Source organism: Heterocephalus glaber, unplaced genomic scaffold, assembly GCF_053883595.1.
Source record: "Heterocephalus glaber isolate CG9 unplaced genomic scaffold, H.glaber_assembly_v1.0 deba00000470, whole genome shotgun sequence".
In the NCBI taxonomy this organism is placed as follows: Eukaryota; Metazoa; Chordata; class Mammalia; order Rodentia; family Bathyergidae; genus Heterocephalus; species Heterocephalus glaber.
The window spans coordinates 1,248,006-1,264,277 of NW_028258145.1; the positions used below are offsets into that span (position 1 = coordinate 1,248,006).

The window sequence follows — 16,272 nt, forward strand, 5'->3', positions numbered from 1 at the left end:
GAACTGGTCACTAAATATACTTGCTGTTACTGGCTAATGATGATTATTATTCATATACATTGAATGAAAATATTTGGAGTCAGAAAGATAGGAGTGTTTCCCTTAGGCAAGTTACTTTGCTGCACTGGGGGTCAGTTTCCACATCGATGTGTAGGGATAATGAAAAGCACACACAGGTTTTCCTGAGGTCATATGAAACAATATTAAAGAGATTTTCTTTTTCTGATAATAGAAATTTTTTAAAACCAACTTTCCTATTGAAAACAACCAAAATATTTGGAGAAAAAAAAGAGAAATATCTTCAAAGAACAAATGATCTGAAAAAACAATAAAGCCAAGGGGCCAGGGATTTAGCTCAGTGGTTTTGCCCCCTGCTGCACAAGCACAAGGCCCCGAGTTCGATCCCCGGTACCAAAAACAAACAAACAATAAAGCCAAAATTTAAAATGGGAATCTAGAGAAATAAGTAAGAAGACTATATTTTCCCTGATGGCATCATTTTCCAGAAAATCTGAATTTTCTCTTTGACAGCCTGATAACAGTTGAGGAGAGGTAGGTTGTGAAGATAGTAAAAAGCCAGTGCCACCTCTAGGCAAGAAATTTACCAGGAGACCCTTACATCGATAAGCTGAGGTGCCAAAGAACTATAATGCTTGGGAGGATAAAGAAATTCTAACCCTTACTTCAAGTATGTGAGTCTGAAGAAACCTCAAGCTTTGAATTTGGGTTAAGATGGGTCTCAATCTGAGAGGACCTTCAGGGGCCTTGTAAGGGGAAGTAACTTCAGTTTGGCCTTCATATGAACCTTCCATCTTCAAAAACAATGAGCAACACACAATAAAAAATAACTAGATACATTGGAGAAGCAACAGACAAAAAGAAATAAACATACAAAGACTTAAGATATTGGAATTACTAGCTACAGATTATGAAAATTATGTTTCAGTGTGTAAAGAAATAAAAGGCAAGATGGAATCATCTTTGGGAAATAGAAAACTGGAAAGTGTCATGGACAATATAAATAAAAAGAATTTTAAAAATCAAAATTCCAGAAATTGGACTTAAAAATTTTGAGACTGAGTTAACCAGTATGTTAGATAAAGGAAGATCAATAAACTTGAAGAAATACCAGGGGAAAACAGATCACTTTCAGTGATACCAAGCATCCCAAGTCTCTGTTATGTATCTTTCCAAGCATGCTCCTATTTAGCATCTTCAATTGACCAAAAGACCTAGACATTTTAGTAAAGAAAAATTGCTAATAATTTCTTAGAGCTTTGAGATCCTTGCAAAAGTGTGGTGCAAGTGGGAAAAGAAAGCTTCTCCTACTTTCCCATCTTTTGGAATAATAGAAAAATCCCAGAAAAGGGTGCATGCCGAGTTTGCAGCTCAGAAATCTGACCAAGAAGGCTCTAAACCACTCCTTTAGGCCTGAGAAACCTAGCTCTAACCCTACAGGCAGAGCTTATTCTGAAGAGGCTGGCTCCTTCCCACCTATCTCCCAGGCTTCCATGAGGATTCAGTGAATGATAACTGTGGAAATCATGTTGCATCTTCCACTCTCCATCTTAGAAACCATACATTATGCAAAACATTCCACTACCCTGTGACTACTGTAATGTGAGGAAACTCAAGTGAGGCCACAGGGAGAAGACAGTGGTTCAATAGTCCCCATCTGTTCCTGCATCCCAGCTGGGGTGGCAGCCTTGAGAGTGAAGAAGTCATCTTGGACACTTAGCTCCATCAGACTGCACATGAAGCAGGAGAACTATGTAGCTGAATCCTGTCTAGACTGTAGAATTGTGAGAAATAATACATGGTGGTTGTTTTAAGTCATAAGTTTTGGGATCACTTGTGACATAACAACACAATGGCTAAAACAACATCACACATACTTTTAGCCATAATCTCAGTTTTCTGCCCCCAAACAGAATGACCTCCCTTGAACACAGAGACCTGCAAAGCTTTCGAAGACAGACTGCAGAGAGGAGGTACTGAGAAGTATGTTTTACTGATGATTATGCTGTTTTACATTCTTTTTCTTTTCAGTAGCATGTAGGTGGTTATTCTCTGGCCCTACCTTCATTTTCAGTGGCTCAGTAGCTATCATACAACAGGTGTTTTTCTGGATATGAAAAATAAGTGTATAGGTTTTCTCACAAGTAGAAAAACGATCATTAGTAATTTCTTTTTGACAAGATAAGTAAAAAAACTTTCTGCTTTTCATGTCAGAAAGTTCATGTACAGTTGAGTCATTCCCTTGCCACTTAAACTGGAGCATAATATGATCATGGCAGGCAATGAAAACATGTATGTGAAGTCTCAGAGGCATAAAAGTCTGTGAGTGGAAACTGATAAAAAGCTGGTAGGACTGTTTTCTAGGAAAGCAAAGAGCCAACAACTGGTGCATGGAGGTTTCTTCTGAACCCCAGGGCTCCTTACCTGACTCCTGATCCTCATGCTGGCCACGGGAGTCAGATATTTATGCTCTAAAAACCAGGCCCACTCCTGGAACACCAGCTTGGTTCCATACAACAGACAAAACTAAGGGTGGGGAAGAGGAAAGAAATGGACAAATAGTAATGTGTTAGAAAGTGCGGAATTGAAGGAGGCAAGAGGAAACACTGTGTCACATTTTATAAAATCACGTAATACTATCTTCAAGTAAAATGGTAATGTTTTGATGTGTAGCATGTTTTATTGTTTTTAAACCATTCCATGGAAAATTGAAGAGCATGTATATAAGTGGAATGGATAGCATAACAAACTCCCCCATATCAATCTCCCCAACTCAAAAAAATCTTAACTCATGACCAGTCTTACTTTATATATACCCTCACCCTGTTCTCCCCCACCCCAAGTTACTTAGGAACCCACACAGAATATCTATTAAATATGCATATAGTTCTGTTTGCTTCCCTTCTCATTTTGTGAAAGACTCTAAATGTACTTTCTGAATACTATCTTCTTGATGTTTTCCATTGAGCATGGTTTGATTAAACTCTCACAAAAATAGCATTCCTCATTTACATTTTGTTTCAATACATTTTTCCTGTTACAGTTCTGAAACCCACACACAGAGCTCCTCAATGACATCATGGGCAGCTACAGATCAACAATAAGTCAGTTTTCCTCTGGAAAAAAGTGACTTTTTATTTAATTTTGTGACCATCTAACTTTTAATATTCTATAATCCCAAATCATACAAAAGTAGGGGGCATTGTTTGATGGACCTTCATTTCTCCATCCCCAGCTCCCATAGATGCCAACTCATTGCTATCTAGTCCTTTCTTTATTCCCAGCTGGTACCCTTTCTCTATTATTGTGAATTAAACCTCACTCCTGTGATTTTATTCAGAAACATCTCACTGCATATCTCTGAAAGATAATGACCCTTTAGAAGTAACATAGTTTTGACATTAAAGCAAACAACAGAACCTTCTTATTCTGAGTTAGCTGGCAATGATCTTCACATTGGAAGACAATCTGTCTTCAATGGATTGCTCAACTCAGAAGTCATTTGGTATTTTAAATCTTTTTTTTTTTTGAGGATCTGGGATATCCTTGGAATAGCATTATTAGGAAGAGTTTCAACTACTCAGGGTTTCTAGAAGGGTCACAGTGTGATTTAGCAGGTTATTTATGACTTAAACTTGTCAAAGTCAGGGATGTAGTTACTCAGTACAAATAAGCTTCCTTTCCTTTCTCTTCCTCTTCCTCTTCTTCTTATTCTCCTTTTCTTTCTCATCCTCCTTCTCCTTCTTTGGACTGAACCTAGACCCTTCACATGTGGTATATCTTCAGCCCTTTTAAATTTTTTTATAAATATTTTGAGTCAGGTTCTTGCTAAGTTGCCAAGTTGCTCAGGCTAGGCTTGAACTTGTGATTGCCCTGTTTCAGCCTCCCAGAGTGCTGGGATTATAGGCATGGGCCACCATGCTTAGTTTCCTTTGATTTATATAATAACAGTAATGATGTTGGCTGACCCTACAGACGTAGTAACAGTAAATGAAAAGTATTGCAATTCATCCTGAAAACATAAATTCTTATAAAAATTATAAATGATATCTATTATATGACCAAACTTAATCATAAGTCTCTAGGTGAATTTCATATACACCCCAACAATATTTGCAATTATTCTGGATAATTTTTGCAAATATTTCCAGATGCAGAAAGGTAATCCTCATCATTTTGGGGTATACAAAAACATGAGGTCAGTGATAAGAAATCCAGAGCCATAAAAATGTGTATATTCTTAGAAATCACTGAGTTCACCTCCTCACTCAGTGCAGAATTCTGTATCACCCAGGGTTCCGCCAAGAAACATACGGCAAATTCATATTAGGATAATTCAGGGAGAGTTTAATAATTTTTTAAAAAAGAAAATAAGGGTAAGATGTTGGGAACAATAAAGGACAGCACATTACTTCAGAGCTGGTAACTGGAGTTGGTACCACCTCTAGATGTGGAGGGACAGGAAGGCAGATAGTGGCTACTGGATCCTGGAAGACAGACTGATACAAACAGGGACACTTGAAGAGGACTGCGACCCCCAGCCAAGGGAATTGGAAATCCAAAGCTGACTGCACAGAAAGACAAGCTAAGGACAGGGATATCCTGACTGCACTCTCCTTCTCCTCTTCAACTGTTAGCTGTTATCTAAATTTCACTGAGTCCAGAGGGCAAGGATTCTGCCATGGTTTGAATGTGTGCCTTAAAAGTCAGTGTGCTGCAAGCTTGATTTCCAAATGCATATGTTAATAGGCTTGGGATGTAGGACTTTTGAGAGATAATTAGGGTTAAGTGAGACGCTGAGGGTGAGACTCCCATGATGAGGGAGACCTGAGCGAGCACACTTGCTCTGTCTTTCCGTGTGATACCCTCTGCAGCAAGAAGATCCTCACCAGATGCCACACCATGCTCTAGACTTCCAACCACCAGGACTACAGAGAACCAAATAAATATCTATCCAGGTTCGGTATTTTATTACAGCAATGGAAAACAGACTAAGAGGGATTCCACTGATGCACACTATGTAGGTCAACTTCCTAGGTATACACTGGGGTACAGAAGGGTGGAGCGCAGAGCTGGAGAGGCAAATGGAAGAGAAACATCACAAGCCCTATCTTCGACACCATGACACATGGTCATTCAGCCTGCTGTCCAGTCCTATCTGATTCAAGCCAAAGCCCATTTGATAGCAGAGCTCCCTGACAAGCCACTCCCTGCCCATGTGGTTGCCAGGCTGCTGGCTTTACCATGCTTCCTCTTTTCTTGTGCTGTCTTTGGACTCTTGAATTGCTTTCAGGTTGACAGTTTGGGCTCTGTGTACCTGATGCTCAGGATCACATTTTGGCTTTAAATTTTTGCTTTACTTCATGAACACAGTTCAGACTTTCCTGAGGCTGCCTTCTTAACTTGTCCTGATTAATGAGTCCTGGTTGTTGGTGGGTACCAACATCACATGTAGGTCCAGATACCATGAGCTCAGCCTCAGTCTCTCAAAAAGAACCTAAAATTTCTTCATTTGTGTTTAGTTCTCTAGTGAGCCTCACTTCTGGAAGAGTCATTTCTGTCAAACCAGTTTTTATGTGCAAAATGAAGTTATAAATTAGCTCTGTGAGGAAAGGGATTTTGTCCTGCTCAACTCTGTACCCAACATCTGGTGAAACAGCTAACACACTTGAAGAGACTGGCCAAAACCCAATTTCCTGTAATTCATGGCTATTGATCCTGTAACTTCTATTGCCTAAGTAACAAATCAGGAGTTTATCAAAGCTTCTAGATAACAGGCCTTATAAATTTAAACATTTTTTTAAATATCTCCACTTGGTTTCCAGGATGATCAGCCTGGAAAGACTATCACCTTCCAGTTACCACATATCTCAGCTCCTGAGGTACCTGGGGCTTGGTGGCTTCTTCAAGGTGTGTCAAAGAAATAAATGCAATATTCAGACATTGTCTCATCTCTGTGGCATCTGCAGTATTGTCACTGTCCTGAACTCTATACTTTTATATGCAAAGTAAGGTGGAATTTGCTTTTATAGCAACCACATGATATTGTTAAATAAATGAGTAAATGAATATTATACATAATTGGTTCATACCAAGCATCTGATCATTTGACACTCCAACTAAGATCTCCCCACAAACTGTTTTTAACAAATCCACACATACATGCATATGTCCCTAAAGGGATGACTGTAAATTTGTCCTTTTGAAGTCATCTTGTTGACATGACCTACCTTGAACACTTCAAAATCTCTGTAAACCTTGATTCAGTCATAGGATATGTTGTGTCATTCATAAATTTCTCAAATCTTGCCTACCATGCCATAGAACATACATTTCCAGAACTTAATAAACAGATAACTCTTTTAAAATATATGGGCTATGGTCTCTGACTCTGATAACACAGAATAGATGACTTCCCTGATTTGTTTTATTGAATGCAGCCATAACCTCTGGAAAACAAACATGGAGAAGCTACTGGAGGACTGAAAAATAAAGGCAAGCAGATTGGGGAAGAAGATCAGACAGAATTCAAAGTATTGCCAAACTGGTGATAAGTGTAACGTTTTCCCCTCTAGTCCTCCCATCTCTGGAGACACGTGTAGCAGAGTAGGCTAACTAAACTCCATCTTTATAGCTGGAGGATGACAAAAAGGGAACCTCAGAGAACCAGACAGCACCTGGGAGGTCATGGAGAGGTATTGGAAAAGCAGCCCCATGAAGTGTTTTGTATACTTCTGAGCTCAGACCTAATTATGCATGCATGGATTTGATGCTAATTAGCATCTGAAAGACTTTGAGAACCAACCTAGTGGACAGATGAAAAGACATGTGTAAGACTTGCCAGTGAGTGTTGCTTATGTGGGACAGATCTGAATGGTGCTGCAAAGCATTGAAGACTAAACTAGCATTGGAACCTGTTATGGTTTGGATCTAAAATGCTCTCCAAAGGTCTCACATGTTCAGAAGCAGAGCTCTCAGAAGGTTGTTGAATCATGAGGGCTGTAGCTGTACCCATGGGTTACTCTCCTGATGAGACCATATTCTGATGGGATTTTGAGGAGGTAAACGAAATTTAGGAGGTGGGGCCTAGTTGAAGGGACTGAGTCATTGGGGTGTGACCTTGGGGGTTATTATGTTTCCATTTCAGGTTTTTTCCATCTCTCTCTGCTTTCCGGCTGCCATGAGGTGAGCAGCTTTCCTCTGCCATGTCTTTCCACCATGCTGTCTCAGCACTTGAAGCAAGAGAGCCAAGTGAGCATGAACTGACCCCTCTAAAACTATAAGCCAAAATAAGTCTTTCCTCCTTGAAGTTGTTTATGTCCAGTATTTTGTTAGAGATGGAAAGCTTACCAGTATAGAATCGCTGTGAATGGAAAGTTTTGAAATGTGCAGCCCAAACACAACAGGGTACATTGCTGCTAAAACAAACAGGTCAACACTCTAAATAGCATCTAAGCGAGATCCTAAATCTGATAACAGCATTTTAAATGTCTAGAGGAAGTTCAAAATTTTTCAATATGTAAAAGAAAAGGGAAATGTAACTTACATGGGAAAAGAAATCAATGGATGCCAACAGCAAAATGACACATATGTTGGAATTATCTGGTAGTAACTTTAAATCTATTATAAAAAACTCTCCAACAGTCACAGCCCTTATAAAAAAAATGGTAAAACAATATGCTTCAGTAAAGAAATAGAAGACATAAAGAATCAAATGAAAATTTTAGTACTGAAAAATATGATACAAATAAACCCATCAGCCAAAAACAGGAGACAGAGGAAAAGAATCAATGAAATAGAAGCAGCATAACATGTTTAATTTGCTGAAAGTAAAACTGTCATCCCAGAATTCTATGTCCAGCAAAATATCCTTCAAGAACAAATGCAAAACAACACAAAAACACAAAATAAAACAAAAGAATGAAGGCAAAACAAAAATCTGTCAGTGAATAAAAACTGAGAGAATTTTTGCTACCAAACCTGCTCTAAAAAATTGTTTAAAGTTCTGCAGTCAGAAGGAAAATAAAGGAAGAAACAAAAGAAATGATAAATATCTAAGTGAATAAAACTATTCTTATTTTGAAGTCTTTTAAACTATGTTTAATGATGCCAGATATGGTGGTACACACCTGTAATCTCAGCACTCTGGGAGGCTGGAGCAGGAGAATTGCAAACTCAAGCCTAATTTGGGCAATTTGGTGAGATTCTGGAGGTAGACTCTGTAGAGATGGGAGGGGGATCTGGAGAGGAACATTGAGTGCAGGGGAAGGAAAAGTGATCAGCATGGGATATATATGTGTATCAAATTCTGAGATGAAAGTAGTCACTATGTATTGCAAACATATACTAAAAATAAATAAATTTTAAAAAAACAATAAACTGGACCAAACTAAAACCAAACAGAAACAAAAAACCCAAAACAAATCAGGGCTGGGGATGTAGCTCAGTGTTAAGGCCCTGGGTTCAATCCCCAATACAGCAAAAAAAGAGTTTAATGATTGAAAGCAAAACATATACATTATCCGATATGCTTTCCAACATATGTACATACATTTATAAAATACTCTGACATAAAAAGGAGGAAAGAACTCTATGGCAGTAAGATTTCTACATTCCACTTGGAGACAAAATATTGATTCCAAGCAGATTGTAAAAGTTAAATATGTATTTTGTAATCCCTAGCATAACCACTACAGTGAAAAAAATTACAAACAAAAGGATGTAGATAAATCAAAATAAAACCTTAAAGAATGGTCAAGTGGTTCAAAAGAAGGTGCATACTGTAGGCAGAATAGTCGTCCAAAGATTGCAAGTCCTGACTCCCAGAATATGCAAATATTGCTGTATAAGGAAAGGAGCATTTGTAGGTATGATTAAGTTAATTCTTAAAATGGACAGATTGCTCTGGATTATTCAGGTGGATCCTTACTCCTAAGTGTCCTTCTCAGAGGAAGATTTCATAGGCAGAGTGTCCACAGTGACAGAGACTGGAGCGAGGCTACAAGCCAGGGATTGCAACAGCCAGAAGAACCGGAAGAGTCAAGAATGGGTTCTCCTCTAGGGACTTGAAGGCTGCACAATCCTGTCAACCTTCACTGGTCTGGGCCCAGTGACACTGATTTCATACTTCTGGTCTGCAGTGCTATGAGCTAATACACTTCTGTTGTTTTAATCTACCAAGTTTGTGGTAATTTGTTACAGCAACCACAAGAAATTAATACTACATGTAAAAGGAACTAGAGGTGTGAGAACAGAGGAAGCAAAGAGAAAACAAGCAAGACAGTAATAGACAAATCTAAATGTATCATTAATCCTACTAAATGTAAATAGTCTACACATATTAAAAGATAGGAATTTTCAAAGTGAATATTTAGAACATAAATGTATGTAAGAAAATCACTTTAAATACAATGAGCCAAGTTAAAACTAAAAGGACAGAAAAACATATACCATGCAAAAATTGATCCAAAGAAACAAATGGCTATGTTAATGTTCGACAAAGAAAAGAAAACTCTCAGGAATAAAGAGGGAATAACATAAAGATAAATTGGTTAATGAAGTGAGTAGATGTAATAATGCTGTATGTGAATGCGTGCACAGAGAACTTTGAAATACACAAAGCAAAACCTAAACAGAACTAAAGGGATAAGTAACACACCCACAAGTGCAACTGGAGATGTCAGTATTACTCACTCAGTAGTAGATAGAATATCGGTTGATAGAATGCTGATGGACAGGATTTCAGCAAGGACACAGAACTGAATGGTATTATCTTCCAATGGAGTCTGACTGACACTATAACACTCCACCAACAATGGCATTAGACACATTTTCCCAACAGCAGATGAAACATTTACCATAGGTCATATTGTGGGTCATAAGAAAAATTTAACAATTAAAACAACGTAAATCATACCTGCTATGTCCTCTAATTATAGTACAACTTAACGAGGGTTCAATAACGACAACTACAAACTCTGGACATTTGGAAAGTAAACCACATTCTTCCAAATATTTCATGGATCAAGGAGTAAATCTTAAGAGAAATTAGCACTAAAGAAAAATGGAAATACAATATATAAAAGTGGGATTCAGGAAAATCAGCATTTGGAGGCAAATATATAGTAGGAGAGGCTTACAATAGAAAAGAAGAAAAGCCTAAAATCAATAATCTGAGCTCCTTTCTCAAGATCCTAGAAAAACAAGGGCAAAATAAATCCAGATTATACAATTAAATATATTCTCTAAAGAGGACATACATGTGACATGTGCGAAGAGTTCCACCATAATCGGTCATTTGGGAAATGTAAATTAAATAAAAAAGAAATGCCTCTGTGTATTTGGAATGAAAAAAAAGGATTAATAATATCAAGTGTTGGAGAGGCTGCTGAGTAATGAGATATCTCTTGCATGGGGAATGTATAGCTATACATTTGCTATAGGATTTAGGAAATTCCCTTACCAGTTTACCCAATAACAGTGGTTCTCAACCATGGATGATTATTGCATTTGACATGGTCTATAGACATTTTGTTTTTTGCAACTGGAGGAATTCTACTGGCATCCAGTATAAAGGTCAGCTCCACCGCTAAATATTTTATAATATACAAGACAGCCTCCCACAACAAAGAGATGTATATCGCCAAATGTCAAAGTTGGCAAATCTAAGGTTGAGAAATTGTCCTACAGAAATGAAAACATAGTAAGTTGTACATGAACAAGTATAGCAACTCTACCCACAATTGTCTAAAACTAGGCACAGCCCAAATGTCCTTCAATGGGTGATTAAATAAACTGTGGTACATTTAAACAGTGGAATACCATTCAGGAATGAAAAGGATTAACTGTTGTTTCATGTAACTACCTGGCCAAATCTTTGTTTTTTGTTTTTTTTTTTGTACTGGGGATCGAACTCGGGTCCTTGCACTTGCACAGCAGGTGATGAAACCACTGAGCTAAATCTCTGGCCCTAGGCCAAATCTTAAAGACGCAATGCCAAGTGAAGGAAGCTAATAGCAAAAGTTATACCATTAATATGACATTCTTGAAAAGACAAATCTATGATGGTGGAGAATGGAGCATTGGTTGCACAAAGCTATAACAAGGGAGAGGGGATAATTATAAGCTGTTGCATAAGAAATATTTAGGATGGTTAAATTAATATATCCTGATTGTTGGAATGACTTCATGAGTCTAAATATGTGTCAAAATTCATAGAACTATATACCTCTAACTATATACCTCAGGATAATTTTGCTCTGTAATAACTAAAATATATGTATATTTTTAACTCCAAGTCATATGCTACATGATGACATTAGGCTAACAACAGACCACAAATACAGAGTGGTTCCAAAAATTATAATAGAGCTGGAAAATTCCTGTCACCTGGTGATGTCACAGGCACCCTGATGTTGTGGCACTATGCATTACTCATGTGTTTGTGGTTCTGCTGGTGTAAGCAAGCCCACTGTGCTGCCAGGAGCATAAAAGCATGTACATACAATTATGCACAGTGCATAATACTTGAAAATGATAATACATAGTAAATATATAACTGGTTTGTGTGTATGCTGTACTATACACCATTGTTTTGGCATGTGCTCCTACATATAAAAATGTTTACTGCAAAACCATTGCACCAGCACTAGCTTCATACATCTTTCTTCCCGTTCTTTGTTAAGGCAAACTCGGGGCTGAATGGCTGCATGATTAGAGGGTTTTTGTGTTGAAACCCTGTCCAAATCCCCTCCCTCCTCTCACCAATAAAAGTTGCTCCTTTTCATCTGAGTTCCCACAGCTGTATGTTTTTCCTCTGTTTCACACCCTGCCTGTGGCGTGATTATTTGGCTATGTGATTTTGTCCCTGACCACAACATGATCATGAAAGTGGGAACTGCAGCTTTGCATCTTGAGGTCTCCACCGTGCCTGGCCCAGCACTGGGGGATTGTGGAACTGAAGAGTTCAGAGAGCCTTGGTTCCTAGGAGCCTAGGTCCACTGGGACCACCAACAGAAAGAAGGGAGGTTGCCTGCAATTTATGACAAGCAGGCAGCCTGTACCCTTGGCCAGAGCTGCATAATAAGCTGAAAGATGAAGCAAAAAAAACAGAGCTGGCCTTCGAATGTCGGAGAAGATGAACAAAGCTTATTAATGCATGGTAATGCCAGCGTGAGATTGGAACTGTCTCCCCCAGCAACAACCCAGTTCTCTCACTGTGATGAAGTGCTCTGCCTTCTGCCTCAGACTTTAGCCACTTGGGATCTGCATTACTACCTTGTAAAATTGATGGGCAGTGGCACTATCTCCTAGCTTAAGAAATTTCTGTCCACATTAGCAAAAAAGTACTGGCTTTGCGATTTCTAAGGGCATTTCTTACAATGCTCATCTCTCATCTTTGTAGTCCCCTGCCCTGTCCTCTCTGCATCATCAGCTCCGGGGGTGAGAGCTCAGGGCTTCACAGGTGAGGGAGTCTTGTTTGTGTTTAATCTGGAAGCAGGGGAGGGGAATATCAATTTTTTTGAACCAGGGATTGAACTCAGGACCTCTCGCTTTCAAGGCCCTGGGATATGTCAATTTCAGTGTCATTTTCTTTGATCATCTGAGGAGATTACTCAACATCAAAGTGTATCTTCCAAACCACCTGGAGATGTCTCCTGATTTTAAAAATCCAACCTGCTCAATACTCTGGTGTCTTAAAACCCTTTCCCTTCATTAGAAATGTTACAGGCAGTGGCAGCTGGGTCTCCCTGGTAGCTGAGTGTTCTGGAGAAAGGAGAGTGAGGAAGAAATGATTGTTTCTTTTTAAGCCTTGGATCCTGCAGAGCCCATGCCAGCCCTCTCCCTGCCACCATGCTCTGCAGCCAGGGAACTGTTTCTCTTGATGGGAGACCATGCATCACAGTGAGGTGACAGGACTGACAAACTCAAAGGGAGACACAGGGAGAGCTCTGGAGAAGATGACCAAAGACATATTTTCACCAGCATTCTGAGCAGGTTTGGACAGAGGGGAGACCTGAGCCCCACTGCTTCTGACCCCTGAGGACAGGCTGACAGAGGAATGCTTGTACTGAACATTGGGGATCATGCAGCTGGCTGCAGAAGCCCATGGTGGCCACATGCTGGCAAACCCACTCTCCCCCATGATGCTGGGGTGCACTGGTCTTATATGTCTAGTGAAAATGAGCAAATTCAGGTAGCACAGCTTTGCAGGTAGGGTTAAGGCTACTCCCTCTGGAGCTCTTGCATACCCCTGTGCATGTTAGCTGCAATAGTACTTAATGTTCCCTGAAGACCTCTGTGTCAGAGGTTAGTCCCCAGCATGGCACTATTGAGAGGTGGTGGGTCTTTTAAGAGGAGGGGTCTAGCAGGAGGTCTTCTGGTCTTTGGAGGTGCACCCTTGAAGGGGTACCAGGAAACTAGACCCCTTGTTTCCATTTCCTGGCCATGAGAGAAATTGTTTTGTTCTACCACACACTCCCACCATGAGGTGCTACTCCCTCACCAGAGGCACAAAAGCAATAGATCTACCAGGTTATGGACTGAAACTTCCAAAACTGTGAACTAAAAGAAGGCTTTTATCTTTATAAGTTGATTCGTCTCTGCTTGTTATAGTAATGGGAAACTGACTAAAACACTGGCTCAGAAACATTCCCCTACTGCATGGAGAGGAGCTAAATGACCTGGTGACACATTCAGCCAACTTTTCATCCTGTTTTTTTCTTTAACCCAGAATTTGGATTGATTCCCAGTCAACTTACTACCACCTCTAACTTCACGTCTATTCTTGGTTTTTTTTCCCCCTCTCTCTTATTTTGCCTATGGACATCCACCTACTCCAGCACTTGTTGAAAAGACTTTCTTCCATTGAAATTGCTTTTGCCACTGCATTCCCTGTTTGACCCATTGATCTCTGTGTGTGCATCTGGCCATACTGGAGTCTTGATACTGTAGTTATGTGTCTGGAAATTGGATAAACTGCAACTTTATTCTTTTTCAAAATTGCTTTAGTTATTATAGCTCCTTTGTCATTATTTATAAATTTCAGAATGATTTTGTTCATAGCAATATAAAGATAGACTAGTATATTTCAGGCCATTAAAAACAGCATTTTTAGGTTAGAATGAATATGCACCTAATTTTTTATAAAATTAAATTCATGAATCTTAAATTGTATAATAGTTTTGAAATATCTTGTTACCTTTTATTTAGCAGACTGTGAACTCTAATAAAAGATTAAAATTGTGAAATATAAAAAACGTCTTGCTGAGACTTTGACAAGAATTATGTTAAATTTGTATATTAGTGTGGAGAATAATAACAACTTTACTATGCCAAACGTTCCTGTTGATGAAATAGTATGTCTCTCCATTCGTACAGATTGATTTTGATTTGTTTCAGCAGCACTTTGTAGTTTTTAGCCTTAAAACCTTATAGGTGTTTTGTTAGATTTAGTGTAATCTAGATATTTATGTTTTGAAAAATTATATATGATTTTTCAGAAAATTGTGGTGTCCTGGTATCATTACTGGTATATAGAAATACAATTAGTCTTTTCATATTGATCTTATATCTGTGACCTTGATAAACTCATTTATTAGCTCCAGAAATAAAATAATTTAATTCTTTCCTTCCTTCCTTCCTTGCTTCCTTCCTTCCTTCCTTCTTTCGTTTCCTTTCCCTCTCCTCCTGTCTCTATTCCTTTTTACTTTGTTTCTTTTTTGTGAATTCCTTGGGATTTTCTATATACATAATCATGTTCTGTGTAAATACTTTTTTTTGTTCTTTCTTATCTAAAAGGATATGCTTTCTACTGTTGTTTTTTGGCTTATTGCACTGGTTTGACCATATATCCTTATCTTGTTCTTGATATCACGGAGAAAGCATTTAAGTTTTCACCACTAGGGAAGATGTTAGCTATGCAAATTTTTAGATATTCTTTCCCTTTCTCTCTCCCTCTCTCTCTTTTTTGAGGTACCGGGGATTGAACTCAGGACCTTGTGTTTGTGAGGCAGGTGCAGTGCCACTGAGCTAAATCCGTGGCCCTTTTAGATATTCTTTATCAAGATGAAGAAGTTCTACTCTCTATTTTTCTAAGAGTTATTATGAATAAGTGTTGAGTTTTGTCAAATCCTTTTTTACTGCATGAATTGGTATGATAAGATCTTTTCTCTTTTGTCTGCTAATATGGAGAATTAGATTGATCTATTTTTGAAAACAGAATGAATCTTGCATCTTTGTAGTAAACATTATCTGGCTATAATATATAATTTTTTTATATATTTCTAAATTGTATTTATTTTATTAACATTTTGTTGGGGATTTTTGTAAATATATTCAGGGGACATTATTCTGCAGCTTTCCATCTTTATTCTTTGATTTTGGTATTGGAATAAGTAGCTTCATAAAGTCAATTGGTAAGTGTTTTATCTTTCTTTACTTTTGGAAAAGATTGTGTAGAATTGTTATTTCCTTTTCAAATGTTAAGTAAAATTATCCAGTGAAATGATCAGGGCTTGGAGTTTTATTTCTTTGGCATTTTCAGATTATCCAAGTATATGTTTGATGTTGAGTAGATTGTCATAATATGTGTTTCCAAGAAACAGGCCTAGTTCATTTAAGTTGTCACATTTATATGTTTAAAAGTTTTCATAGTATTTCATTACTATCATCTTGATGTGGGCAGGGTCTATACTGACATCCTCTGTTTCATTCCTGATATTCGTAACTTGTGACTTCCTTCATTTCCTTAGACTTGCTGTAGAGTTATCACTTTTGTTTATCTTTTTAAAGATCTAGCTCTTTGTTTCATTGTTTTTTCTATTTTTAGTGCTTTCAATTTCATTGATTCTTGATCTTTATTTACTTCCTTCTGTTTTCTTTGCATTTATTTTGCTCTTTATTTTTATATTCTTTAGGTGGAATCTCAGGTGATTAGCTTGAAATTTTTCTTCTCCTTCTTCCTCTTTCCTCCTCATCCACCACCTCCTCCTCTTCCTCTTCTTCTTCCTCTTCTCCTTCTTCTCCTCCTTCCCATTTTCATCCTTCTTCTCCTCTTCCTCCTCCTCCTTATGGAACCTGTACATTTCCTTCTCAGCACTGTTTTAGCTGTGTTCCATGAGTTTTATGTATATTTTAATCTTTTTTTTGGTATATTTTAATCTTAATTCTGTTCAATGTACCTTTTATTTCCTTTTAGATTTAAAATACTTTGGAAGTTTGCCTTATACTATTCAAGTTATACTCTATCTTGAT

The 16,272-nt window shown here is 38.1% G+C and overlaps 1 protein-coding gene across 1 annotated transcript in view; it reads right to left on the reverse strand.

Annotated features, from left to right (window-relative positions):
* The window catches only part of Acoxl (acyl-CoA oxidase like), a 352,250-nt gene that overhangs the window by 32,062 nt on the left and 303,916 nt on the right, over nucleotides 1–16,272 (reverse strand). The window contains 1 exon segment of the mRNA XM_087201767.1: nucleotides 2,443–2,544. Within this exon segment, the coding sequence (XP_087057893.1) occupies nucleotides 2,443–2,544 (102 nt within the window).